Source organism: Haliaeetus albicilla, chromosome 1 (assembly GCF_947461875.1).
Source record: "Haliaeetus albicilla chromosome 1, bHalAlb1.1, whole genome shotgun sequence".
NCBI lineage: Eukaryota > Metazoa > Chordata > Aves > Accipitriformes > Accipitridae > Haliaeetus > Haliaeetus albicilla.
The window spans coordinates 65,663,858-65,691,236 of record NC_091483.1 but is presented as its reverse complement, the minus strand read 5'-3'; the positions used below and the strand labels follow the sequence as shown (position 1 = coordinate 65,691,236).

At 40.0% G+C, this 27,379-nt stretch overlaps 1 protein-coding gene across 4 annotated transcripts in view; it reads right to left on the bottom strand.

Moving 5' to 3' along the window:
- Positions 1-27,379, bottom strand: part of PPARGC1A (PPARG coactivator 1 alpha) — a 376,066-nt gene that overhangs the window by 11,909 nt on the left and 336,778 nt on the right. For 2 of the 4 annotated variants that reach the window (XM_069792605.1, XM_069792616.1), the window contains exons 3-10: positions 20,384-20,578; positions 19,299-19,421; positions 18,189-18,393; positions 14,052-14,097; positions 13,870-13,943; positions 5,179-6,091; positions 4,502-4,606; positions 4,245-4,365 (exon numbers count right to left, since the gene is read on the bottom strand). In XM_069792605.1, the coding sequence (XP_069648706.1) occupies positions 4,245-4,365; positions 4,502-4,606; positions 5,179-6,091; positions 13,870-13,943; positions 14,052-14,097; positions 18,189-18,393; positions 19,299-19,421; positions 20,384-20,578 (1,782 nt within the window). Of the gene's footprint in view, positions 1-4,244; positions 4,366-4,501; positions 4,607-5,178; positions 6,092-13,869; positions 13,944-14,051; positions 14,098-18,188; positions 18,394-19,298; positions 19,422-20,322; positions 20,579-27,379 lie in introns of those variants that run through there. The other 2 variants (XM_069792627.1, XR_011326224.1) reach the window with 2 other exon arrangements.

Sequence of the window (27,379 nt, the reverse complement as noted above, 5' to 3'; positions counted from 1 at the left end):
ACCAGTAAACCTCAAGATTTAGGTAATCCATTTGATACGTTCTCAGCAACTCATACAGCAAAGTTAGAGTGCCTGGGATCAAGGCCATCAAGATGAGCAACGACAAAAAAGTCCAAACTAAATATACAATGTACATTGGATCCTTCATTAGTGGAAATGCATTCCATTATAGGCTGACTCTGGTTTTAGACTTTAGAGAAGCCAAGCATTCATTTATGAAACCACCTTTCTCCTGCCTTCCTGTTGTAGAGCAATTTATTTGCTTTGAAACCATGTGTTTCTTTCCGCTGCAGTGGCCTCACAGTGCATTTATCTTCTTACGTCTATAAGCTCTCTGGGACAGGGACTCTTGATACTTGTCTCATGGAGGCTGTCAGCACTTAGAAATGAAAAGTAGTAATGTTAATAGTAATTTTCTACTCAGGTATAAAAGCTGATTTTGTTATACCTCCTGGCAGCAGCCAGCGCACACAGTAAATGAGCTACAGGGAGGATGTGACCATAAGTCAGTATCGTGGCCAGAGTGGCAGAGTAGCAGACATCCAGCACACCAGGCTGCTCAGCAGACAGTTTAACCTCCCAGCCCTGGTGCACCATGTCAATGGGGAACCATGAACTGGTGACTCCAGAACTGAAATGTGCTAACTGTACTTCTGACGCCATGCCTTGGAAAGTATTTGTCGCATGGTCTAATGAGCTGCTGGAGTAAAAGCCCACATAACTCAGAAATTTCCTGGGGTGTATCAGAATAAAAAAAGGGTCCTCAGTCTTCTTGGCAAATCACTGTGCTCTGCTTTGGTTAGGGGTTGTATCCCAGGTTCTACAAAGCCCTAAGCAGACTGTCCTGTCCTGCAGTTGCTCCTCAAGTTTCATGATGAATGCGTCTCCAGTATGATCTGGTTAACTGTATAAAGTTAAGTAAGTCTTGGTGGCAGACCATCCTTATGTTCAATGAGGACCCATTCTAAAACAAAATGGGGACCCAGTGAAATAAATCAAGTCAAAATAAAATTAAACTATGCTAACGTTTGCTCTGTTAGCAAAGGCATCACAATCAAAAGTATAAATAAATAAAGGAATGAATGAATGAATGACAAAAATGTTTTTCTTAGTCTCTAACTGGAAAATATCTTGTGGGCTCAGCCCGTATTTTTCAAGCATGACTGCTCATAATTAAGACCCCAATCCACAAAAAAGGTACTGAATCTCCAGTAACTGGAGAGGGGAAAAGAAGAAAAGGAAGAGGAGAAGAATATCACAGTACCTTTTAAAGCCAAGCCACTTGTATAGAGCTGTAAGTCTAGATAGCTATTCGGGAATCCATACAGGGAAACGCTAGCCCAGGCTTCTAGCTGATGTGAAGCTACTGCAGCAGAGATGTTGTGTGCAAGACTGAAGGGGCAGCCATTTAAACACGCCTCCACCACATGCTTCTAAAACAAGCCCCCTCAGCATTCTGCCAATATGCCTTCAGGTCTGCCAAAATACAAGCTGCCTGCACAATCACAGGGCATTGCTTCACATATGGTTTTGACAGACTAAAATATGTGAATTTTTTTCTCATTTCTTTTTCCTAGGTTTCCCACTTTTGCCACATGGAGACTAATTCTAGACATTGAACCAATAATACCTGATGGCTTTTAGCTCAGTCATAACTTCTGTTCCCTTTCTACTATGCATCCTTTCTACAACTAACTCCTGAGATCATAGCATGGTGCTTCTCATGAAGAAAAGCCACCTGCCCTGTGTAACACCTGAGGCATTAGTACTGCCCAATCTTCAGGCCATTCTTTTAAGAGTGTCTGATGGTATGTGGCCATGAGTCAATTCTGGCAGCATGAGAATGGGCTAGAAAGAAAATAAAAAATTCCTCAATGCAGAGAGGAAAGAAATCTAAATTTATGGGACTGTAGAAAGAGTTCAAGGAAGGAGAGAGGACATTCTTGTGGCTGAACCATAGATGAGTGGAGTTGAGTTCCTCAAGAAAGAAGAGAGTAACACAGAAGAGACCCATAAGCCAAAAGGAGTAAGAAAAGGAGCAGAGAATGCTAGAACTAATCAGATTTTATCACTGACTTCATGGGATCAGGGCTTCCCTTTCTCTGCTGTCCCCTAACCCCTACTTATTTGCACAGGGAATAAACTGGCATGACTGAATACAGATTTTTAAAGTAAGAGTGCTGATTGATAGACTTTGGATAAAGGAGTGAATAGGATTTCATCTATATCTCCTGCAACTCTTACACAGGTGACTGAATTTTAAGCTTTTGCCATGTTCTGTTTATTGATATTTATTTTTTAGTTTTGATTTATTTATGTTTATTAATAAATAATTTCATTAATGAAGTTAATCATCATGACAATGCTCACTTTAGAAAGAAAATAAATTCAACCTTGGTTTTGAAACATTTAAAATTTTTAACACAGGAAGTTACGATGCAGCATATCTGGAGCTTTTAAAGTTTCTTTTCTTTCCTTTTTCCTTTTCTCTTGTTTAGCTACTTGCCAATTATTTGTTTGTTTTAAACTAAATCAAATTTTCTACCTCCTCTGCAGGATTCATGTTTATTTATACTGGTAAGATACAATAATTGAGAAGTAGCAAGATACACCCATGACAGAGGTCTACTTGAATCTCTACTTTGTGTTAGATCTAAGAGAGAACAGCCCGTGTAAGTTATGATTGCTGTAAGGTAGTGTTCATCTCTAAGCAGATGGAAGCCAGCTATTTTAAAACTAACTGCAACAATTGACTTAAATTGTTAAGTTGTATAGCCCTGTCTGAAGCCAAGCAAAATCATTCCATTGCCTGCACTGAGTTTCAGACCAGCACAGCAGAGCATGTTACAGCTCTAAATCTCATGCTTTACAAAATACACCTATCACCCACACTTTGTAGCTAGGGCACCTGAAGCGGACAAAAGTGAAATGATTTGATGAAGCTCACTAAGAACAACAGTAGCATAGACAAAAATCAGAAAATAAAAAGGTCTATTCCCTCCCAGAACTTCTCGTCGCTGTAGACTACACCAGCCTCTGTCAATCTCTACACACTCTGTAGGTGTAAGTATTAGGAGAAATGCTGCCAAGTGTGTGACAAATCACCTTTTACTACAAAGTCCACTAAAGGCAGTGGAAAAAAGAACTGTTCATTTTGGTGAGGCCTGGACAGAGCACTACGGGTAAATCTGGAAAAGAACATGAAGTATCCCAGTCTGCACCTGTTCATGCAAGAGCCAGAGCACAGCCAGAACAGCAGTGAAGGTACAACTGAACAGAAAGAGCAGGACCCAGAAAACCAAGCGGAAAATGTTAAGGTAAGCCACCAAATGGGCTTAGCAACTACAAGAGCAGTCCAGATTTACTGCAGCTCCCAATTTAATTTATCAAAACCATCACGCAGTTGCCAACGGGGAACTAAAAAGGGGCAAAAGCCACCTGTCCATTTAACATCCATTCTTCTGTCCTACTGCTACAACAGCCAAGAGACTGCTCATCCCCACGTGGGTATTTCCTTCGCCTCAGGTATTTCAGTTGTTTCACACAGAACATTGATGAACAAAATAATTAAATAATATATATTCATTATGAAAGGGCCAGCGTTAAGTGACATTTTTAAATTGCATCGTGTCTTCAGACTATTTATTTTGCTAAAAATAACTTAAAAATTAACCGAGTCTTAGACAGAGAAAAAAACATTTAAACTCATGTTTTCGGATTCCAGTTTTTTATTCTGTTATCTGCACCCTCAGTATAGACAATTACAGCTACCATGAAAGTCCAGTGATCGGTTTGTAAGCTGACTCCTTATATTGCTTATGTAAAAATCCAGAAATATAATAGTCATTGATTACTGGCACTCTGGTAGGTGATATATGGTATAAAATGCAGGTTAACTGATAGATCTGTTTCAGAAATAGGCTGGTTCACTTTTAATTGTCTGTTGTCTGGGATGAAACCTTTTTCTAGTAAGCCCTTTGCATCTGTTGAGTGTGAAAAACTTGGAGAGTTGAAATTTATAGAACCTGAAAAAATTAGTATTGTGACATCCGAATACAAATTATTATGAAAACACATATTTGCCTAAAACCTGAAATACTAAGAAATACACGTAAGCAGATTTTTGTATTTTGTTTTTTCTTTTATGAAAAAGAAAGAAAATAAAGTCTGAGTTCTAGCTTTAGAAATCTATGAAAAGAAACAGAAATCTATTTCAAAATGAAAGTTATCTTCAGAGTGCTTACAATTGCTTTCTGCCTCTGTCTCTCCCTTTGTTTGGCCCTTTCAGATTCCCGTTTTTCATACTCTTTGCGGTATTCTTCCCTCTTCAGCCTTTCATGCTGATATTCCTCATAGCTGTCATATCTAGGAAACATAACTTAGTCATTAAATCAAGCACCTGCATTTGTGAATGTAAAATTAGTAATACAATTTCTGGAATGCTTCATTATCTCTTGAGAACCACCTGCAAAGCAAACCAAATGCAGGCAAAACGCAGTACCTGGGTCTGCGACTGTACGGTGATCTGGATCGCGATCTTGCACGTAAGGGAGAACTTCTGTATGCTCGGTGTCTACAGTGGCTGGACTCATAATAGCAACAAGATCTGCAGGAAGAAACACATTCTCCTCTGTCATTCAGTTTGAATCTATTGACACCATTTTCTACCTCTTCACCGAACTTACAATTTCTTCTAAGCTACCAGTGAGATTTTCCAGTGACAGTTCGAGATCTCCTAGTCAACTAAGGGGCCTCAAGTGATTTCTGCCCCCCCCCCCCCCCCCCCTTCTGTAATGTTCCTTATTGAGGCTAACACAGAGCAGAGAGTCAGCCACTGTCAACTTCATCTGATAGGGACTGCAGCTAGATTGGCACCAGGCAGCTCGCGGATAATGGGAAAGGTTAGTTGTGTACAACTCTCACCAATTGCTCTGCTGCTGACCTGACTGTCTCCACTCAGAAAGTGTAAACTTGGCAAATTTAAAGGATAATGGCACAAGTGTTTCTGTAGCAACCCTGTAACCTTCAGAGTTAATCAGCTCACGAGCAACAGAATGAGTTGCACTGGATTGAGTTATTTCTTGTTTTTTTTCTTTCTTTCCTTTAAGTTCCTTTATGGTCTTGTTGTTCTCCTTCTTATTAACTATGATGATGATACATGAATTTGCTGTACCGTACCTTGAAGAGGATCTACTACAGGGCGACCTTGATCTCGATCGGGAATATGGAGAACGGGAACAAGACCTGCGTTGAGGAAAGGACCTTGATCTAGAGCGTGTCCTTTGGGATCTTTGAGAAAATAAGGATTTGGGTGGAGACACTGAATCTCTGCATGGAGAGTTAAAAGAAGAGCAAGAAGGTGATATATCAAATAATGAATAGGCTTGTGTCCCATCCCAAGGGTAGCATAGTTTATCACTTTCATCTTCACTGTCATCAAAGAGACCATCCATTGCTAGTCCTGAATTTATAAACATAGGTAGTTTGGAGAACTGTTCATTACTGTAATCACTGTCCCTTAGTTCTCTGGTCTTATCTGCTTCTTCATCAAAAACAGCTTGGCTGGGGTGACCAAAATGCTTATTCAGTTCAGCCCGAATTTCCTGGTCTTGGAGCTGTTTTCTGTTATTACTGTGGGATCCCTGCTTACTTGTCTGTAAAGTCTCTTTCTTGAAATACTGGTCTTGTTCTAAAGAAGAACAAATCTGACACTGCCACCCAGGTGAAGAATCCTTAAATTCTAGTTGGCTGGAGTCCTGAAGTTCCTGGGATATTTTAATGTGTATTTCCGATTTTGAATTCACAGATTGACAGTAGTCATGGTCACCAAACAGCCGCAAACTGGGCCGTTTTGTCTTTCTCTCCTCATGTCCACTGGACAGTACTGTAGTCTTGCTAAGCTGTGCATACAGCTCAGACTGTTCTGGACCCTTCTTGATTGGGTTATTTCCTTGAGAACCTGAAGACTCACTATAGCGGGGCTTTTTTGAAGGTGGTACAACAGTCTTGCATGATGACTTCGGCTTAGGTGAAGTCCTGAAAGGATTATCCTGGTTGGCTTTATGAGGAGGGGTTGTAGGTGGAGTTAGGCCTAAGGGGAAAAAAAGGAGGAACAGAATATTTTTAAGCACACATACAGTGTTTATAAAGGTGGCTCACATGCTTCTTTAAAGCAGATACAAAGAAACACGCACTCTATGTCACTTTAATTTAACACTGCTAATAGTGGGAAAAAGAGTATTTAGAGTGTGAGACACCAAAGGTCTGGTAACAACAACAGCAACAGTATTAATGCATCACCATTAATCTTCAGCATCATTTCTGCCCCTCCCCTTCCTCCATGACATCTGCCTCTCTCTCTGTAGATTTTGATAGAAAAGATCAAGAGATAAAAACCAAAAGACTTTTTTGTTAAAAATCAAACAGATTTTGATATAACAAAAGTCAAAAACCTAAAGAAATTAGCAGACAAAAACCTGAATACAAGCAAGCCCGAGAAAAATAAATGAGTGCTACAAAAGGAACCTCGCTGGGACGCAGAACTTGAATGCAAGGAAGTACAGCAAGTCTACAACTTAACTGCAATGACTCTTTGTCTCCACAGTTCATTAACTTAGTAAACCATTGCTAATGTATGTATAATACATTCTTGTAAGCATAACTAATACATTTTTCCTGAAATGTGGTTCTGCAACTGAAACCCAAGTGAACTACAGGACAACTGCAACTGTAATGAACCATTGCATTTAGAACTAAATATTAGTGAGAGTCATGAAGTAGGGAGTCGAAATGAAACAGATAAGTATTTAAAGACTAAAGATACCACTAACTACCAGGATTGTTCACATAACTGTAATAGATTATATCACTATGGTGAGACAAAATTGCAGGAAGGACTACAGCCCATTCCAGTAAAAGCTGGCAACCGAAGCAGCATCTTCCAATTATTTTTATAAGGGTAGAATATAACTCTCAATATTTTCTGTAGAAATGATAGGATTTTTTCAGACTTTACAAAAGGATAATCCAGGACACCAGGGCAGAGTTAACAGCAAACTGCAGCCACTGTTCAGGAAATAATTACTCTTCAGGAGGGTACTTAGTATGTTATGTTTGAAAAATTTGCTTCCGTCCAAGTGACTCTAATGTAATTTAGAAGTATATATGCTTAAAATTAAACAAATTAGACCGAGATTAGGCAGTTCTCCTAGATAATCCAGACTATCTCTTCTTCTAGCCCAAACAGACCTTTCCATTACTTCCTTAGCAAGAGTGAAAAGAGAGGGCAGACACACTTACAGGAAATGTGTATTTCAAGCATGGCTAGAGTTTTGTTTTGTATTTTTAACCATGCAACACAGCTCAGCAGATCAATGCAAATGGAACATGTTTTATAGTGTTTTGCTGTAAAGAAGGAAAAGCGTCCATCAATGCATAGTGCTCCCTAAGGAGCATAAATGGAGACTGGGAGTCCCATTGCATTAGCTGCAATGAATTTGTTCCAGAAAAAAAGAAGATAGGAGTACCAAGGCATGAATACTTGATGTGAGAGAGAAGCTTGATTTTGTCTGAACATTTGGAAAAAATGGTTATGAGCTACCCGTGGCTATGTGAAGCCTTTGCCTAATGGCACAAAAGTCAGGGAAACTGAGGCAAAGATAATGACACCTACAACTCTAGTTACCTCAAATTTGAATTTAACAGTGAAAAAGTTTTCTGCAAAGCCATCACTATAAAACTATTTCCTTTAATTTGAGTCCTCAATTTTTTCTTCCTTCCTGAAAATTCACTTGAGGCAGCAGTGTGTATTTCACACTTTATTCACCTCCTCGCTAACAAATATATTTGACTGCCAAATTAATTTTTGGTAAAATGAAGAGATCAGTCCTCTTCAAAATTCTGCAGTAATAATTTCCAGATTAAAACTTCAGGCTCAGATTCAACAAAGATTTGAGTGAGCAAAGACTGTTTTCTAGATAGAAAATTTAAACTGTCACTTTTACTCATGAAATTATACAGCCCATGAGAAGCTCTGGGGTCAGTTACTGATTTTTTGGATGTAGTTTTAAAGAAAGAATGAAGCAGAAATATAATCACTCCACAACGAACATGCATATTTAAGAATTTCATGCAAAGAAAGCCCAGAGATAATCCAATATTCAAAATAAAATATTGTTTCCATTTCCACTTCTTTAAAGCTAGCCCCTGCAGGAAGCAAGCTAAACACAGAGCACGATTTCCAGAAGCCCGACAAGAAGTCCAACAATCTTTAGAGGAGAGCAAAAAAAAAAACCCTACCAAAAAATCCCTCGCAAAAGTACAGACTGAGCTAAATTTACTGGCACTTCTCTTGCTGGCAGAACTGTGCTGGGGACAGCCTAAGAAAGGGCTTCCTCGTGGTATTTTGGCTTTTTTCCTGGTTTTCAGCAGAAGCAGGAAGTGCACAGGCAAGTAGCAACAGACAGAAGTTGGAAAATGTTCATTTAAGTTTTGAACAAACCTCCATCGGGGGATGGAGGAGGGAGCGAAGTTTTGAATTCATGTCACCGCTACGGAGTCCAGCTTCAGTGTGGACCACAACCATTCTCCAAACTGTGAACTTTGCAAAAACCAGTTGGCTGCACACTTGCTCATCTTCACACTAATCCCCGGTAATCTTCACCAAGGGCCATGATCCCACATCACCAGTGTTACAATATTCTATAACCATTGGATTACTTCATACGCGCCGATTTCTCCGCCAATGTGTACATTTTAGCGTTGACAGTACAAGGTATATTCTGTGCTCTCTCTTGAACTTAGCAGGTTTTGACAGATTTATGGAAGGACAGATGGCCATTATGGGCTGAAGGCTGACAAGAGGCAGTTCAGAGCATTGTTAACACACTTGCACAAACTCTCAGCAGTGCAGCGCTGTGCAGAATGTAATTCAGACTATAGCTTTTTTATTGCTGCCTATTTTCTTTTGTCAAAAGAGCCTGCTGTGCACAGCAACAAATGGCTGCCATTACCCAGAATGTAATGGGTGTCAGACAAATCACGTAACACAAACAATCAAGAGTATGTAGGTCATATTTCAACAGAGCACAACCTTAGCAATATTTATGATTACTGCATTGAAATGTGCTCTATAATAAACAAGTACCTCTACATCACTCACACTTATGTACTTCTGCACAGCAAATCTGTTAGAAGTGGTACATACTCTACAATCATCCCCCTTAAACAGTCTTTTTTCTTTTTAAAGTAAAAGGCAAGTATTTTTTCATGACATGCTATAAAACCATTTTCTTTGTAGGGACTTTTCTTTAATTGAATGGCTTCGGTAAATGGTACGTTTGCACTTTGCCTTGCTCTGTCTATATACTATGAACTCACTTGGTGATCTTGTGCTTGAAAATAGCGTACATCAATTTGCCAGCACTGCTGCCAAAGCGGCACTGTCCTCCCCTTGTCTGTGCAACAAAAGGTGTTTGCATGTGTGCCGACTCTGCCACCTTGGCTGAGCAACTTCTTTCAAGAAAGTCTCTGGGAGAGTGAAACTACTTTTGATACATTCCAAAACTCCACTACAAAACCCCTTAGTAACTCATTTAGCTCAGCTAGGTTGATAAGCAGAAGTTAGGGGAGTGCCTTTGCATAAAATGTGACATCTTGACTTTTTAGGATGATTTGCAATGCTGTTTTACATAGACACCGATCCTTCTAAAACTCTACTGTAACTGTTAGCATTCAAATGTTTGATGACATTTGTTGTGCTTTGAGGGGGCTGTGAGTTAGTGTCTTTTGGGGAACGCAGCCCTAGAACCCTTCTACATGTGCACTGGGCTTTTGAGAAGCATTGAAAATGAATTCTTTTATAACTTTCAAGTTTGAAAATGGATTGTCAAGGGAAACATTATTTAAGGCCACTTAAAACACTGAACACAAGATAACAGCTCAATTCAGTAAAAGAATCAGAAGAGCTTTTGTGTGGCACAAGATTGCAGAAGCCAGGAAAATATAATAAAATTAAATAGCCATCATGTTATAAAAAACTACATGCTTGTTGAGTATTCAGTTTAATCCTGTTGTCAGTGCTGCAGAGAATAAACACAGACGCCTGAAAATATCAAATAATTTACTAGATTTTATTCCCTCTGGAGAACTCTCTGCATCTCACATCTCATTTTATTGGAAATCATTCTGAGGTCAAACAAGTTCTTATATGATAGATTTTAAGTATTTGTTCTGACAACTAAGAGGTAACACAGATCTAAAGGTGGGCAGGGTATAAGTATCCTCAAGGATGCTCATGAATTCCAAATCATTATTCAAGCTGATGGCGTTCATATAGCCTTTTCTGTCGTCTTTTTGGAGAAATCAAATTTTGCACCCAAGACAGACCGGTGAGGAGTTTTATGCTCAGGTAAATTACAGGGATCTGTGTGCAAATGAGAGACTTTTCACCAAGTCACCTGTTGTAGATCAGAGGGTGGAAATAGCCCTCCAGTTACTGATTGAGCCTTAAGCATGTAAACTCACTTCATGCACTTACATGATGAGTTGAGCTTTAAAAAGACTCTGAGAGAACAGAGAGAGCTGAATTTGAAACATTTAGGAGCCATGCCACCTAACTTCTGGCATTTAGAAGCTCAGCAGAAAGTCTAAGACGATCATTGAGGAGCCCTCGATCACCAAGGAAAACACAGTCACTTCCAGAGGGTAAGTCATCCTCCTAGTTCCTGTGCCTGCAGGTGCCCCCTCAACCTGACTGGAAACAAAGAGGGAAGAGGTCTTCCAGTGACACAGAAACGTCCCATGTTCCTGGAAGACATTAGCGAGGTTCAAGCCCATGGCCTCTTAGCAAGGTGTTGGCAATGCAGCTAGCTGTGGAAGCAAAGGGAGAAGGACATCTTGCAAGCCTTCTACTCAGAATTGCCTTACACAGAAATTTCACCCACTACATTACCATCACCTAGGACTCCCTCCACATCATGATGTTCTTGTCCATTTTCCTTAGAATAGTACAAGAAATCAGCTGCAGGAGTCGGGATTTTAGATAGCAATGGACTTATTCCTCTATCATAGGCCACTTACTTAACATGCATTCAAAGAATTATTATGTGTGGCTTGAAAATACTTTAAAAAATATTTGCTCCTTGTAATTTTACAAATCAATGTTTTGACAGTTTTGGGGAGGACAAAGTTACATTCACAACTACTAACAAATCCATTGTAAAGCAAGATACAGCATTGGGAAGAGAACAGTTTCAGTTTGACTTTAGATACATGAATCCAAAATGTGCGTGTGACGAAGATTGATGGCTCGTGTGGGAAATGCTTTTATTTTATTTTTCTAGTCTATAGTTAATTCATCAGTGAGGGAACCAATGTTGTTTCAGCAGAGAGATCAAGGGAGCTGCTATTTATATTAAAATACTTCGTGCTTCGATAGTGCGAGCAGCACTGCTAATGGTCTTTTCAATTCGGCAGTAAGATCAAGGCAACTCCTATTTAAATTATAATAAATAGTGCTTGTACAGTGCAAGCTGCCCTATATAAGGACAATGAGCAATGCGGTTATCTGGATATAATTTGGAGTTGCCAGGGTCTCACTAAAGAACTCCAAGGTATTATTAATCACTACTGCCACTATTTTTTCCCCCTTTTTTTGGTTTGTTTTTTTTTTTTTTACTGAAGTGGGTCCCAATTCTGTCATGATTTACTCACACACGCGGTAAGTTCTTCGGTACTCGAGGTTGTTTCTGTTACGTACTTGTCTGCTTCCAGCACAAGCAGACTCATGACACAAAACACTACTGCAATACAAATGAGTTAAAAAGTAAGACATGCACAACCACTCACCTTTTTATAGATTTATATACATATATGAATACAAAAACAAAGTCTAGTGTATGTGAAGGCAGAGAATAATACAGCTACCAAGCAATGAAATGCAATCTCCTGAAATCTCCTCACCATGCATTCTGAAGACCAGAGCAAGTGCAACATGAAGTCCAAGAGCCACCATCATGTATGCAGCTTGGTAACACTGCCCCAACTCCCTGGCCACACATGCTCCATCAACTCTTATTCTTCCTGATTATCATCAGTTTACTTTCTAGCTAGACTCTATTTACTTCCAGAGGGAAAAAAGGTCATGTTTTCATAGTACAACGTTCCTGTTCATATATTCATCCAGTTGTGCTGTTTCACAGCTTCTGATGCATTTTTGATGTGCTAGTTCTCCTGGTTTTATTGTCTAAGACAACTACAGAGCTGTTTTGTTTCCTCCTCTGTGCACAGCTGATGGAGCAGGATGAATTTGGTAATACCAAGACCATTCCCGTTGCCATTATGGAGGCAATACTAGAGGACAATCCAGGGCTCAGACTGACTCCCAGTTTCTGTCTAGTCAGCTGATGGCAAGAGCAGGCTGCTGACTTTCTGGCTGGGGGAGAACACTGCTCCCTTCATGATTTCAACAGCTGCTTGTACCACTCTGCTGTAGTCACCTCATCTGCCCCTTTCAGTTGGCAGTGCTAAGCACTGACTCACCAGCGTGCTTACAAATGGGCACCCTCATGCAGGTTTGCTCTCCAGTAATGATAAAAGAGGCTTCTCCATGTTTCAGGCCTACAGGCACTGAAGGGGATTATCCTGCTACACACAGTGAATTTTGCTGTGTTTGTGTTGGTTTTGCAAAAAGAAGGTGCATTTTGTCACCAGAGGAATGATTAAGACTGCAGGTTTTCAGGACATGGCAGAGGAAAGTGTGCATGTTTTAATGCTGAACTAATGAAGAATTTTCTGAAAAAGTGAAATGATTGTTGTAGGGAGGTGAAAGCCCAAAGTACATACATAAATCTAGTGCTTGGGCCTGCTCTCATGTAAAGCTGCCACTGAATTTAGGGGCAAGCTGATTTATGGTACCTGAAGACAAATTTCACAATGCCCCCCAAAACGCTAGAGATCACATAATTTACAATCCACTGTTATCCTGAGAGAAACACATGACAAGTATATCTCTTGTTTTTCACTATTACACAACTGAGAAGGAAAACAGTCTTGGCAATAGCTCAGGTGGAGCTCAACATGTGCTCTTGTACTCAGTTCTGGACAATTCAGAATAACAGAGGCAAAACAGAGTTCAGAGGAAAGCAATAAAACAGATCTGAATCTGAAGGAATTGACTTTAGCAGAAAGAAGAGCAGATGAATTAAATGAGTGCACTGGGTGGTGCATGAACTAAACCAGCACATGATAAAAAATCCACAAATCTTCAAAAGGTACAAACGCCAGGGATCTGAAAGGAGGAGGAGGATAAAGGCAGGTTGTGTGAAGTGTGCTAATGGAAGAAATAAAAGAGAAAGCAAGAATGTAAAATGAATACCAATTTAAAAAAATTACCTCTAAGCTATGGAACAGTTTGTCAGTGGTAGAGGAGAAAGCTGTTATTTGTGACATATTAATCTAGAATTGACAAAGCACTGAAACATGCAGTCACGTACAGCCCTAGACCGGCCTGGAGACAGACTGGATGACATAACTTTTCCATCTGTAACATCTATTACACTGTGCTGTGGGGTTTGTCTTTGAAAGATGATGCTCAGCAGTACACAAATCTATGGGGAAATGGGGAAGTATAACAGATAAATGGTTTCATTCATATTTTCCCAGAAATTATGCTCTCTTGTGTAGGTTTGGAGCCATATTTTCAAACACATTCTTTCTCAGGTAACTGGATAAAAACTCAATGCTAAACTGCACTGAAGTTAATCTACTGGAGACCTCTGTGAGATCTTGGTGTACATGTGGTATATTAAAATGAACAAACACACACACGAGCCATGCTTAAAGGAAGAGCCAGCACTCCCCATTTCTCACCTGCAGTTCCAGAGAGTTCCACACTTAAGGTTTGTTCAATAGTCTTGTTCTCAAATGGGGAACCCTTGGGATCACTGGAAGACAGGGCACATTTATAAAAACAAGCTGAAATGGAGTTGCTGTAGCCAAAATCTATTGAACCCCCCTCCCTTTCATAAATGTTTGCACTTTTTAGTACTTACTTTGGTGACTCGGGCGTCAATGGAAGTGATAAACTTGTTGGTTTGGCTAAAGGGAAAAAGAAAATGGTTATGGGATATTTAAACACACCATAATGTATACTAAAAAGATTTCTTTTTATTTTGGTGCTGGAATCCCATGTTAGTCAGTTAGGGCTGAGCTCTGATAGTTCAACAGCCATTTCAGTGTATCTTAGATAGATAAATAAGGAGGCTCATCCTGATACCTTATTACTGGTACCAAAAGGGCACCTAAATTTCCACAGTGATTTACATCAATTACTGTACCTCTGAAATACAGTACACAACCCAAATGCCAAGAACCTTTCTGAAGAAGAATGGTACATGTTAAAAATCAATGACGAACTCTACAGGATACACTTTGAAAATGTTATTCCTCTTACTGTTAATTTAGACTACAGTTCACGTTTTATTTGGAAACAGGAGCAGCAGAATAACTACAAAGTAACAGAACGTTATGAATATTCAGTTAATTTTACTTCTACAATATACAATTTTATATATAGCACTGAGAATAGGTTGTTTCTGTAAGGCCAGAGTCCAACCAGTTATAGTCCAAATTTCTGCAAATTATCCTGCAAACTATGACAAGCCACGGACATAGTCACAGATGGTTAAAAATGGGGTTGAAGCTCTCAGCACTACAATCCCAACACACACAAAAACCAAAGCTCTAGCTATAAAAATACAAGTATTTGTAGCTTTTATTCTTGCAAACTTGTATTTTCCCAAAGCAAGCCAAGAACTAGGATACTGTAATACAACTAAGATTCCTTTAATTGCCAGTAAAATATTTTAAAATTTTAAATAGTATTACTTGAAAATTTTACTTCTCAGAAGTTGGATTGATGTTTAAACACAGAGAGCATTGTACCAAGAACAACAGCAGGGGATCTCTTCTGCAGATTAATTACTTAAGACAAAATGTTCCCCTTGAACACTCCTGCACTGCAGATCTTTTGTCCAGAGTGTCACTACTGCGTATTTCGTATTCACTCCAAGCTTGGAGCTCCCATCAACATTAAAGGATTTTATATGCAAATTGATTACTTTTATAAGCTCCAGAGCATTCTGAAGTAATATTACATTTTTTTTAAAATTAACTCAATTCTCAAGAGCTGCATATTGTTTCTCCTCCTCCCTATATGAAAGCTAGAAATGGAAGCTCAGGTGTTCACCTCGGGTTCACCTTCCTCAGAAGTCACCACTGGAGTGAGGAGATGCACCTCAAAAAGTTAGTTGCCTGATCCAGCACTGCAGCTGATTTGTGCATAAAACCAGGTGCGGTAAGACTGAATGTAACCTGACACATCTTTGTGTGTATTTTATATACAACTAGGGATACTAATGTTTGCCAGTGGCTACCTAGAGGTAAAACTGGCTTAAAAAAACAGACCTTACAGTGAGGCTCTGGAATAAAGTTTTATACAAAGGCTTCCACTTTTTATTAGAGGATAAAAATCTCATATTCTTACCCAATTTAGGCTTTCTAAGGAAGTTGAATGCGTAAGAGCTATTTAAGCCTCTAAAAGGTTTCATTCTAGCTCTCATTAGTCCCACAGAATAGTCCCACATCAGAATATAGATATAAAATTCTGAAGCACTAAGGCACAGTGAAAATCTGCCAGAGATGGACACAGAACCAAGGTGTTATCTCACACTCATCTGTATTCATTTTAGGCAGGTATCACTGAGCTCTCCCACTGAGAAATTCACATACCAAAACACCCATCAGTTTTCTTATTGCTAGGCAAGGGCTTGACCAAACAGTATTCCTGCAAAGGATTCATCCTCACATACAGCTATGGATAGTGTAAATATTTTACCAAGACACTATCATTTTCCATGGTGCCTGCCTATTAGAGTTGCAAGGTCTACTGTGGTATGTTTTTTTTCTTATTAAAAAGGGTTCGCATGAAGTTGCTTGTCCCTGTAAATTGAAAACATTAAGGTTCAAAAGAACTAAGTTTCCTCATGGGCAAATTTCAATGCAAAACCACAGATGATCTTTGGCATGAATAGGTTTGTGGACATTCCCGTGGGTTTGCAATATGTTTGCAACAGTAACCCTAAAGGAAAATACCATTTGACTTATCCTTTGTGAGCTTTCCTTAACTTTGAAAGAAAATATCAGACCCTGACTATTTTTTAAAACAGAAGGAGTCAATTTTCTTGTACTTTTGATTAAATGTATGAACAAATGACTGCAAGTCTGCAAACGTCAGTTAAATTTGCAAGGTTGATTCTGTATGAATTGACTGTCCAAGCTGAAAGCATTATATTCTTGTATTTGTATTATATGCAAATCCATTGATATTGAAGTCATATATTGGTGTATGAGGCAAATCTGATGAAAAAACACCATTTCAGAAGCCTGTAAATTAAACTGCACGAATTAAAGAAGAGAGTAATTTCTCTCTGCCTGCAATTTCACCTGCATTACCACCAAAGTCACAGTGATCTGTTAAACACTGGTAAGTTAGCTATATGTCCCCTTGGACTTTCCTAACCTCTCCTTCCGCACTGTTTCCACAACCCAATGTGCCCTGCTTCTTTGCACTGAATCTATACAATTGCCTCAGCTGAGGAAAAAAATGCAGCTCTGATCTGAATAGGAAGATTTTAATCTGTAATTATGTGTGTGTGCGCACACATCTATGTATGTGTGTAACATATATGTGCATATAGCACACGTTGTACATGTTATACATGATATACCTTATCACATATCACTGTAACACCCAACAGTGTTAATAAAGCCCCCTGTAACTTCTGGTAGGTCTATGCTTTAGTACCATTGCAGTAAGAGACCCAGGTTTTACACGTACAGTTCAGTCTGGATTTTGCTGTGAAGCAGACTGCTGAAGCCATCCAGAAGGAGTGGCAGTTGGCATCCAAGAAGCTCTAGGGGCAGTTGGATTTCTTTCTTAGAAGAAACATTGTTCAGAGAATTTGAGACCATAATGGGGAAAAGTATACTTAGGACGTCAGAATGTACAGCTGCGAGAAGGGTATTTAGTGGCGGGAAGGGAAGGTTATTTTTATTAAGTTTGCTTATACTTCCGAGTGAAGAGTGAACAATTAGATTTGATGGGGGCTGATAGTGCAGGGAGGGGGGAGGGGAAAAGAAGAAAAAAACATATACTGTTTACAATTGTTGCTTTAAAAATACCAGAACAACACATTTAGGGTCATATCCTGATCTCTGTTGCAGCCAGATAACTTCCATTGACTTTAGTGGAGTCATCCAGGATTTGCATTGATGTGACTGATAGGCACCTGGCCTTCTAGATGCCAGGTCACTATAAATACATAGATGTATTTTAAAGTAACAGTAACTTTTTAAAAAGCTCCCCTTGTGCTCGTAAGCTTTTACAGTTTTCCTTTATCTTGGGAAAAGAGGCAGGGGAAGAGGGGGAGGGAAAGCAAGAGAGGGGACTTTAAGTTCTTGGATCTCTGTCATAGAAGTATAGACCAGTTCTTTATGCATCGGGGGATACTAAAAGTCAACACAAGTGTTTAGTTTTGGCCATAAAGAATCTAAAAAGAGAGAGAAAGATCAAGATGGCAGCTAAACTTTCAACTATTTACAAAATAAAATTACAAACCGGCATTCCAGCTTTAACAGGAATGACACATTTACTGCTTTCTCTGTAGCAGTGAGAACACTATTTATTGTCTCTTAAGGACTATGTGGCAGGTTAACAATGCCTTCAGTTTTACCCTAGCAAAAAAGAAAGAAGCTCACTAATGAACTGGCCTGCCCAGCTTGTTTAAGGGTATAATGATTTCTTAGTGGTATGGTACTCTGTGAATAAGTATCTCCAGCTAGCTTGTTATATTAACATGTGGTATTTGTTAAACATTTTTTTCCTGAGATTCTTTTTCTGAGGCTGGGAGCAATAGAGACAGGATTAAAATTGTTTAAAGGCTAAATCTAGCTAACTAATTCTAACTTCATTACACTGTTTTAAAATTCTCCCTACACAGAAGAGATGCTGGGTTTACAATACTAATCCAAAGCACAGAAGAGGTATCAAGGGTATTCACATCCTCGGTATTTCAGCTTCCCTGCGTTACTGCTGGTACCAAAGCTGTGTTCTGCAGTCCCACACCTACCTTGCAGATGATTTGTCTGAGACTGCAGATGGGGCTTCCTTTTGGAGGTGCATTTCTCTTTGCTGCTGTTCCTGTTCTCTGCTGGTTTGGTCTGAGGAGGGTCATCATTCGTAGTCAGATATTTGAGAAGTTCAGAGCAGGGACGTCTTTGAGGCTTTTGCTGTTGACAAATGCTCTTTGCTTTATTGCTCCATGAATTCTCAGTCTTAAAAACAGGGCATAATAAAATAAAATAAAATAAAAAAAAATAAAATTAGTGAGCTGAACCTTATCAGAAAGGATATAGGTTTTCTGAAGAGATGAGATTTTCAATGAAGTGTTCAGTCTAAGTGTACTAGATCTATGAGCTGTGAATAATTGTTTGCAGAACAAGGAAAGAAAATTACATTTAAAATTCCTAAATGACATTTATGCAGCTTTTTATTTCATTTCTCCTACATTTCAATGTTCCTACTCAGCAACATGTAACTAACAAGACCCTACAGCGCCTTTACTGTGAACAAAAAAATAAGCTGGTTTAAACCTTAATTTGCTGCTGATTGCTTGAGCCCAGTATTCACAACTCTCTTAAGTACCCCTAAATGCTCCGTTTTCAGTTACAGTGAATGGCAAGACAAACATTGTTTAATACTGCCTGCTAACAGAATTATGTCAGAGCCCCCATTCTATCCAATTAATGGCTGATATACATCTTTTGCCAAGAATCCAGTGTCATTTTTCTTAGCTCAGACAGCTGGTAAAACGGCAGTTCCGCATCCTGGAGTCACTCATAAACAACACCAGCCCATCAGCAAATTTTATCGTACCCCCTACTACTCTGTGTATCAATAAAGTAGGCGAGAGTAACAGACGGTGGGACTACAACTGAACTCTGCCAAGAGAAAAAGCATAAATGAAATATTCAGAGCATAAAGGAGCTCAGGTGATCTTCTGGAACCCAGTCTATAATCTGTTCACTTTTTTTTTAAAGCAGCTGAAAGACTGTAGGCAGATTAATACAATACATATAGATCTACTGCTTGCTTGGTTGGTGAAAGCATAAAAGAACTTGTTACACTTTTTCTTTCCCTTTTTTTTCTTTTTTCCTTATTACAAAAATTAAGTTTGTACCTTAACAACCACAGGGCTTGTTCTGATCCTGTGATTAGTGTTTGCATGGTTTTGTGTGCTGAGACCACTGCATTCATTGTAATTTAGCTGAGTGTTGGCTGGAGCCAGCAAGAGCTTCTTAAGCTACAAACACATCAGGGAAAGGGAGGTGGAAGGAAAAGAGTAAAGTTATGCATCTTTATGGATTAAAATTACTTATATACATTTTTGCATAGTTACTTAAAGTTAGCTGTATCAATTTCAGCAAGCAAAGTACAATTAGACAGAAAGAAGGGCTTGATATTCCCCAGAGCAAACAGATCTCATTTTCTTCTGGCTTGGCGGCATATTTCTGCTCCCTTTACTGCAGTATACTGTGGGGCAAGCAGAAATGACAGGGGTCTTGGATTTCTGAATCCATGGCAAAATGAAATTCTCGGCGATCTGTTTGGACAGAAGAGGCCTCTCATCTAAACAGAGATGTTAACTTTAACAGACTAATGGATACAGCATCAAGATGCAGGTATCTGGCTCTGCTTCTGCAGAAGCCAGTGATAAGGGGCTTTCAGCAGAAACAGAATCACATCTCAAACTGGTTTTACTGAGCAAAATGCATATAAGATTTCACCCACATCCTCACCCAAGCTTCAGTTTCACCCTGATTAGCACTAAGCTGGTGCTTACTGGTCAAATCAATGTTAAAGGCACAAAATTAGCCCCACATCCCACCAGACTCAATGGGCCTTTCTTTACAGATCACCAAAAGTGACATCTAAACATACATACCAAAAGAGCCCCGAGAAATGAAATATGAATTAAAACCCATTACCCTGACTTATCTGAACAGAATGATAAGCAAAATTGTCAGCCATTAGCACGAGAATCTCAAAAACAATCTCTTCAACACACTTTTTAATAGATTGTCTGATTAGTCATCCTATGGCTATTTGGTGGGTTTTTTTCCCTACTTAATTTTCAGTTTTTTACTTGATTTTCCTTTCCAGTCTAAATGAAAAGTCCAGACCTTACTGTGACTACATCATACCCATGCAGCGGGTAGCCAGAGGCACATCCAATTCCTGTTAAACAGTAGGAAGGGTTCTTACTAGAGACGGCTCTTCTGCCTCCTGAGTTGGAGGGGTGCCGTCGGGCATTGGGGAAGGGCTAGTGGCATTTTCGTTGGTCACATCTCCATCTGTCAGTGCATCAAATGAAGGCAATCCATCCTCATCCACAGGGATGCTGTCCAGTGTTTCAGTGAGAACGGCTAGCAAGTTTGCCTCACTCTCTTCATCTATCTTCTGTGGGAGGGAACAAAACAAAAAGCGGAACCAGTTGAGAAGAGAAAAGGAACAAACCAATACCTCTCTATGTGAAAACGCAGTCAAAACATAGTTAAACCAGCCCTTGAAACAGTAACCTGCAACAGAATCTCAAAAGATGTAATTAAGTGCAATAAAATGACCCATCTCTGCGTTCAAGAGAAATCTGTTTGCACTCGCAGTGTATTGCTCTAGTTTACTTTTCTTCCACAATTCTTTTTTTTCATCAGGTGTTAACAACGATAAGTAATCACCCAGGGATTGTATTACAGGATGCGCCTAAGCTGCTGACACCTAATGATGGTGTCAGCCCTGGCTGTCTTTCTTTCTCTTTTCAACACTGAACACCAGCTAATTGACCTGACAAAATTACAAGAATGAGAGAATACGACAGCTAATCAGAAGACCAAAATGAAATTACCAGGGAAATTTGGAAAACCTTGTTCACATATGCAGCCCGGTGTAAGCAAGAGTTTCCCTCCCATACTTCTGGAAATCCTTGCTTCAAACCCAAATGAACAACTTCTCATTCTTGAGCATTTTGGCATAAGACTAGCCATCGGGACTCATATAGTAAATGGCAGGCTCTTTGTGTTTCTTTATGAGAAATGTTTTAGGCAGGTTGCCTTTGAAGTTGTCCTTTCGAGTTATGTCGTTTGAGTGCTCAATGAGACTATTGTATGCATTTATCTAATTCAGACTGCAATTACAAAAAGTAGATTAATTTCTAATCAGATGTGGCTGTAATGTTAATTTATATTAGATATCTTATTTCAGCAACAAGACTTCTTTTTGTCAAATTGAGTAAATTTAAATGCCTTCTGATTTTTAAATGAAATATAGTCCCTACTGTATATTAAGGTTCAGATTTTTTGGAGTACTGAGAGTTCTGAGGAATAGAATTGTGTAAAAATCATTATATTTATTTTTCAGAAAGACTGGAAATTGATCTTGACAGATCAATTATCTAGGATTCCTGGGCTGATCCTAGTGCTGTTAAAGAAAATGAAAAGCCTTTCACTAACTCTAGGGATATCAAATTGGGAGTTTTTCTACCAGCTTCAGAGTGGCTCATCATGCTCCAGGTTCACACTGTGAAGAGATTTCAGCTAAGTTCAAATCTCGCAGTTTAGAAGTGAACTAGCAAAGGATACACCAGTAAGACAAACAAACAAAAAAGAAGTTAAAAAAGTCAACAAGAAAACATTGCCGGTTACACCTCAGAAGAAAAAAAAAAAAAAAATCAAGTGAATCTGGGTATCCCCTTAGCGTGACTTTTTTCAGTAATACTTTTATCTACCAGACTCTGAACTGAGATGCTCATAAACCACACAGATAACTGCTCCTGCCAGGCTTCTCTGCCAAATCACACCTCACGGCTTCTTACAGAAAAACTCTGTCTTCGAGCTAGAAAGCTACAGCAGAGCACAGACTGTTCTGGTGCTTACAGCATCATCCCCAAGAAACAAAGAAACACTCAGGCAAAGCTAACGCTAAGGAGAAGCATTTACTTAAAAGGCCAAAAGGGGCTTGGCCACTGAGAAAAGGAGTCTAAGTTCCGGTATCTGGTGACTTCCACCATACCAAGCAGACACATGCACAGTGCCATGATAATTCAGTGTGCAGAGGAAGGAAATAAGCAGAGGGCAGCCACCTTGCGAATAAAACCATGCTCCAAGTCCAGCTTTTCACAGCCACTTTTTGAGAAGAAAGGAGGAAAATTACAGTATCGCTTCTAGAAAAGTACGAAAAGGCATTACTGGGCAAAAAAGTGCTTTACAGTGTAACAAAGCACCGACTTTTTTTCCCAATGGCATTTCAAGCCCCTCACAGGTGGTGGGATGAATGGTGGCGAGAGCCCGGCATGGCTGGGGGCAGGTCTGGCTGCCTGAGCCCCTGCCCCACACCAGCAACTTCTCCAGCAAGGCTGGCTGGTGGGGTGCACCGCTGAACCTTGCAGCTTATAAAGCTGACAACGAAGCTGGAAGTGTTACTATTTCTAATGGGGAATGCCTTCTTTAATAATAGCATGCCAGAAGAAACCCTGATATTTGCTGTTAGTTGCTCAGCTCTCGTGCTTTAAGCAGACATTCAAGTGCACTGACATTCAAGAACAGAAAGTTGAGTGGACACCGGTCCTCATCACAGCAATTTCAATTAGTTTTGTACAAGTTTCAACATTCAAACACCCCAGAGAAAGCAGAGGATGTGACAAAGAGGACTCTGTTAAACAATTAATGTCACTTTCCATTATTGCTTCAGTCCCAATTTACAGAGCAAATAAATCAAAGTCACCACAGATGAAGCACACTAGCTGGCTAACACATGTCTATTCACAAACGACATGGCAGCAGGAACACATTAGTCAAGAAAATGACATTGCTAGATAACCTTTTAAAGGTTTAACTATGCTATTGCTCCTAATTGTCCTAAATTACTGTTTATAAAGAAACACAATTCTTAGATACAGCAGAAATGGTGCTGAGGGGAGATGTGGAGGGAGAGATGGTCGGGTGCATCAATGTCTGAGCAATAATCACTGAAGCAGCAGCTTTCTGCTTTGCTATTGCAATGTGAGTCTTGGTGTTGACAGCACTGGGGAGAAGCAACGCCATGGCCAAATGCAGGCTCCTTCACGGTTTCAGCACTGTCACCGCAGAAGTTCACATTTCAGACTGGCATCCAACCTGCGCATCACACGGGCTCGGTGAATCAGGAGGAGCTGAGCACCTTCGATCTCTGCCGAGGTCAGAGGACGTGCAGTGTGCTCTCAGGAACTCGCTCCACCTTGTCCCTAGCTTCCAAGCAGGGTCACACTGAAAGGGTTTCCTTCATCTAAAGGAGGAGATCCTAAGTATTTAGACCACCTAAATAACTACAGTGTGTAAGAAAAAGGGGTGGAGGATAATCTCAAATGTAGAGCCATACGGCAAATACATGCAATTATTAAAAGCTTACGAAAACAATTCACAATGATTGAATCTTGCTAACTACTGGGTACTTTTAATACACAAGCAGTTACGCATCGCTTCCCAGCCACACCACATTACCTTCTTAACATCCTTGGTTGTTAGTTTAACATAAAGATATTGGGGCCAGAGGTTTTTTGACCCCTGTAAATTTTTACCCAGCTGAAGGAGACAAGGAACCCAAGTATATCACTGAATGCACATGCTTCCACGTTTCTGACAGCAAAAATTTCTAGCGTATCCACAATGGCATTAGCTCTGAAAAGAAATAAGAGTTGGCATGGGTGTCACTGTGCATGGGCGAACGCAACGGGGAAAGCCGGCTAGTGCTGTAAACTGCTGGAACACCAACCAATCCTCAAAAATGAGTGGTCTAAGAGTCTAAAGACCATGAAAAGTTTCTAACTGTGCTCTTCTCTGCTTTTACATGTTTTGCTCTAATGCTTTAATATTTCTACAGCACTAAAAATAATTCTCTGTCTGAAAACGCTTTATTAGTTGTGTAACAATCTCATTCTAATTGGGTTTCTGCCTTCAGTAAAATGTCTCCAGAGATATTCTCTCTTTGGCCAGTGAAAAGCTATATGAAATGAGTTGATAATTTACGCACACAAAGGTATTTAAATCCTCTACCCCTGATAATTCTCTCTCTTTTGCTTATTCTGCCTGTTGATGGAGCTGGGTTCACCTCATGGTTAGCATTTTATGTCTGTAATACCTGTTACTTGTTGGCAATCCCATTACAGAGGCCAAAGACTGAGCTGTAATGGAGACTCAGCCACCTTGTCTTTCACATGCATTGCTTTAGGGTGCTTTTTATATTGAGCAATGGTGTGATTTTTCCTTAGAATTTTCTTCCTTTAAAAAAATCATGCAAAATTTTAAAACCACCATCATTACCATCACCAATCCCTTCTTGGAAACCTTGAAGCCAGTGTGCAGATGTCCTGATGCAGGACTCTCCTGTAGCTCTCTCGCAGTCAGCACAGGTATGCTGATTCACTCCAGAAAACAGTCAAGCCCATCATTTAGAAAATCTTTTCCAAATGTTAACAGTATCTCCAACACCTTGCCTCTGGTTGATTCCCCTCCACCTTTCATTTGCGATTACTACATGCAGAGCTTTTGCTTACTGTATCTCAAGGAGTGAAATCAGCTAATGAATGATGATGCTTTAAAGTTTCTTTACTGATAATTTGAACAGTGTAGGGCCCTGTCACGATTCATACTGAAAGATCAGGGTCCAAACTGCAGTATTAATCCACAGCCCCGAGGAGCTGGGAGCAGTGGCAGCTTGCCACATCTTCGTAAAAAGCCCAGGAAACTTTGGGACAGATCCACAGCTGGTAGAAGCAGTCACTGCTCCAGCAGCCCAGCTTGGTAAGCAATTCAGAGCAGCCAGGTGTACACCTGAACTCACGAGGGATCACCATTTCAACATATCGACTCATTTCTCCTCAGTAGCCTACGATCTATTCATAGCACAATTAACAACGAAAATAAAAGATTTTCCTCCAGCTGAAAATATCCGAGTGATCTAAAAATACTAAATACATTATGGCACTACTTTCAAAAGCACAAAAATGACTTGTGAGCACATCTGGGACTTCCATCAGGATTTAATTCCTTAATGACACATTTTGGAATAAGAACGTCCTTAAGATTCACACCACTAGGAGAAATGAGGGGTACAGATTTGGCCCTTTTTGCATATAGGGCTGCAGAGGCACTGAAAAGCTCACCAACACCACACCAGCCCTGAGCACCTCCTGTCAAAAAACATGCAGGAGTAGGGACAGATGGTATCTCAGCCCTGGCCCCACAAACCAAGCTTTGCCACCTGAGGATAAGGAGCTGTAGGCTGGGCAGAAACACAGGGAAGGTAGGAGGAGGGAAGGGATTAGGATGCAGGCTGGTCTTCCTTGCTCCTGCCAGTGAAAAATGAGAGCTGAGGTCAGGGACGGTGAAAGGGAAGAATTACAGCCCAAGTTTTCCCTCTTCTGGAGCAGAAGGAGCTAACCTGCCACGGCACTGGCACAGACAGTGCTGTCATGGTGATTTTGCTGCCTTCTCAATGTGCTGTCCAAGGCAAGTGCCTCCTCCTTGACTTAGAGCTGGCTGTACCTGGCAGTATTTTCTCCCAGGGCTAAAGAGGAATCAGTGGTCCAGGTGGAGAACCACTTGTTCCACCCTACCTGCTTACAACCAGTCCCATGCCATTTTATATTTCAAGAAGTATTTCAGCTTTTATTTTACTGTTAAACTGCTTTGCAAATCCTTAGGCGTCCTGCGCTGTCTTACAGTAAAAATCCACATGATGCATTTGCATTAGAACGTTTTTCCAAGGTCTGTTAGTCTGGTCCCCAAGAGACACTCCCATAATTGAAATGCTTAAGTCCAGAGCTATCAATTATCTTTAAAAACAAAATGGAGTCCCACTAGGAGAAAATTACAGCTGGGTTTCTTTATATGTAGTAGAAATGTGGGGATTAATTATCACCACCCCTGTGCAAATGCCTTTAGGGCATGGGAAGGAAACAAAAGATCTTCTCTTCTTGAAGGAGACAGCTATACTCACATGGACCTGTAGGCGGACCACTTGAATCCAGAGCTTGCCTTCTGATTTTGGCAGTCCCATTGCCCAACATATGGACCACATATATGCCTCATCTGTAGGTCCAACCACATCCCTGTATTTACGTAAAAGCTTCACTCCGTCTGGGTTTCTGGAGACATTGTACAGACCTGAAGCAATATGCTCTGCCATCCCATTCTCCCCCAAAACAATGTTAAATAAATAGTGTAATTATACACAATGCAGGTACTGCAATGCTTAACTTCCAGAGCTAGGTCCCTGGAGTGGAATGAACTGCCAGCATTGCACCCAGGGACGTTACGGCACCGCAGGAAAGACCTGCTCAAGGTCCGCAGGCTGAAGGAGACGGGAGCACCTGCAGTATCCATTTCCCCCTTCCCTTCTCCAGGGTATAACAACATAAAAGTGACAATATTTATTATTATTCATGTACTCAACATGGTGTATATTTCTAGTCTCAAAAAGTTCTCATGTTTAATCTTGGTAACTGAACTCAAGTTACTTTCTCTCTGAAAGACAGAAACACTCACCTGACATTGTAAAACTTCTGTCAAGTATCTGGGATTAAAGCATCACAATGCAAAAACATGGCACAGGCCATTTGCAAATAGGGTTTTCTAAGATCGTGCCCTTGATCACCCGAAGTAATGCTGCCATAGCTCCTGTGAGATGGACTATCTTTTCAGGTGAAAAATCTAACCTTTCTGCTCTAAGCTAAACATGTCAGTTTATAAGAGCCTACTAAATATTCTTCTACCATAAAGTCACTTTTTTTATTGCTTCTGAGGAGTTGTTGCAGTTCAGAAGTTTCCATTACAGCCTGGCAATTAAGCTTCTAATAAACTGAAGAGCTACTAATTGACTTACTCATCTCACAAACCAAGGATCCAGCTAGCAACCTGTAACCCGGTTTACATCCTCTGACCAAAATTCATTCATGTTTTGCAAGCCATTCCAATTTCATTTGTGTAAACTGCATCCTTTCTCTCTATGATAGTAATCTTTGATTCTGGGGGAAAGACAAAACAAAAAATCATCTGAGACCAAGCTATCGTGCCGTTGACTGTGTTAAGGGGACCAATGATAACATATTGCTGTGCTGGAATCAGTGCACCGGTGGTAGACCCAATATCAAAAATTTATGGTAATTGAAACCACAGAATCTTTGGAAATGCAGTCAATTTGACTCAGTAGCAAAAGGTCACTCTATTCAAT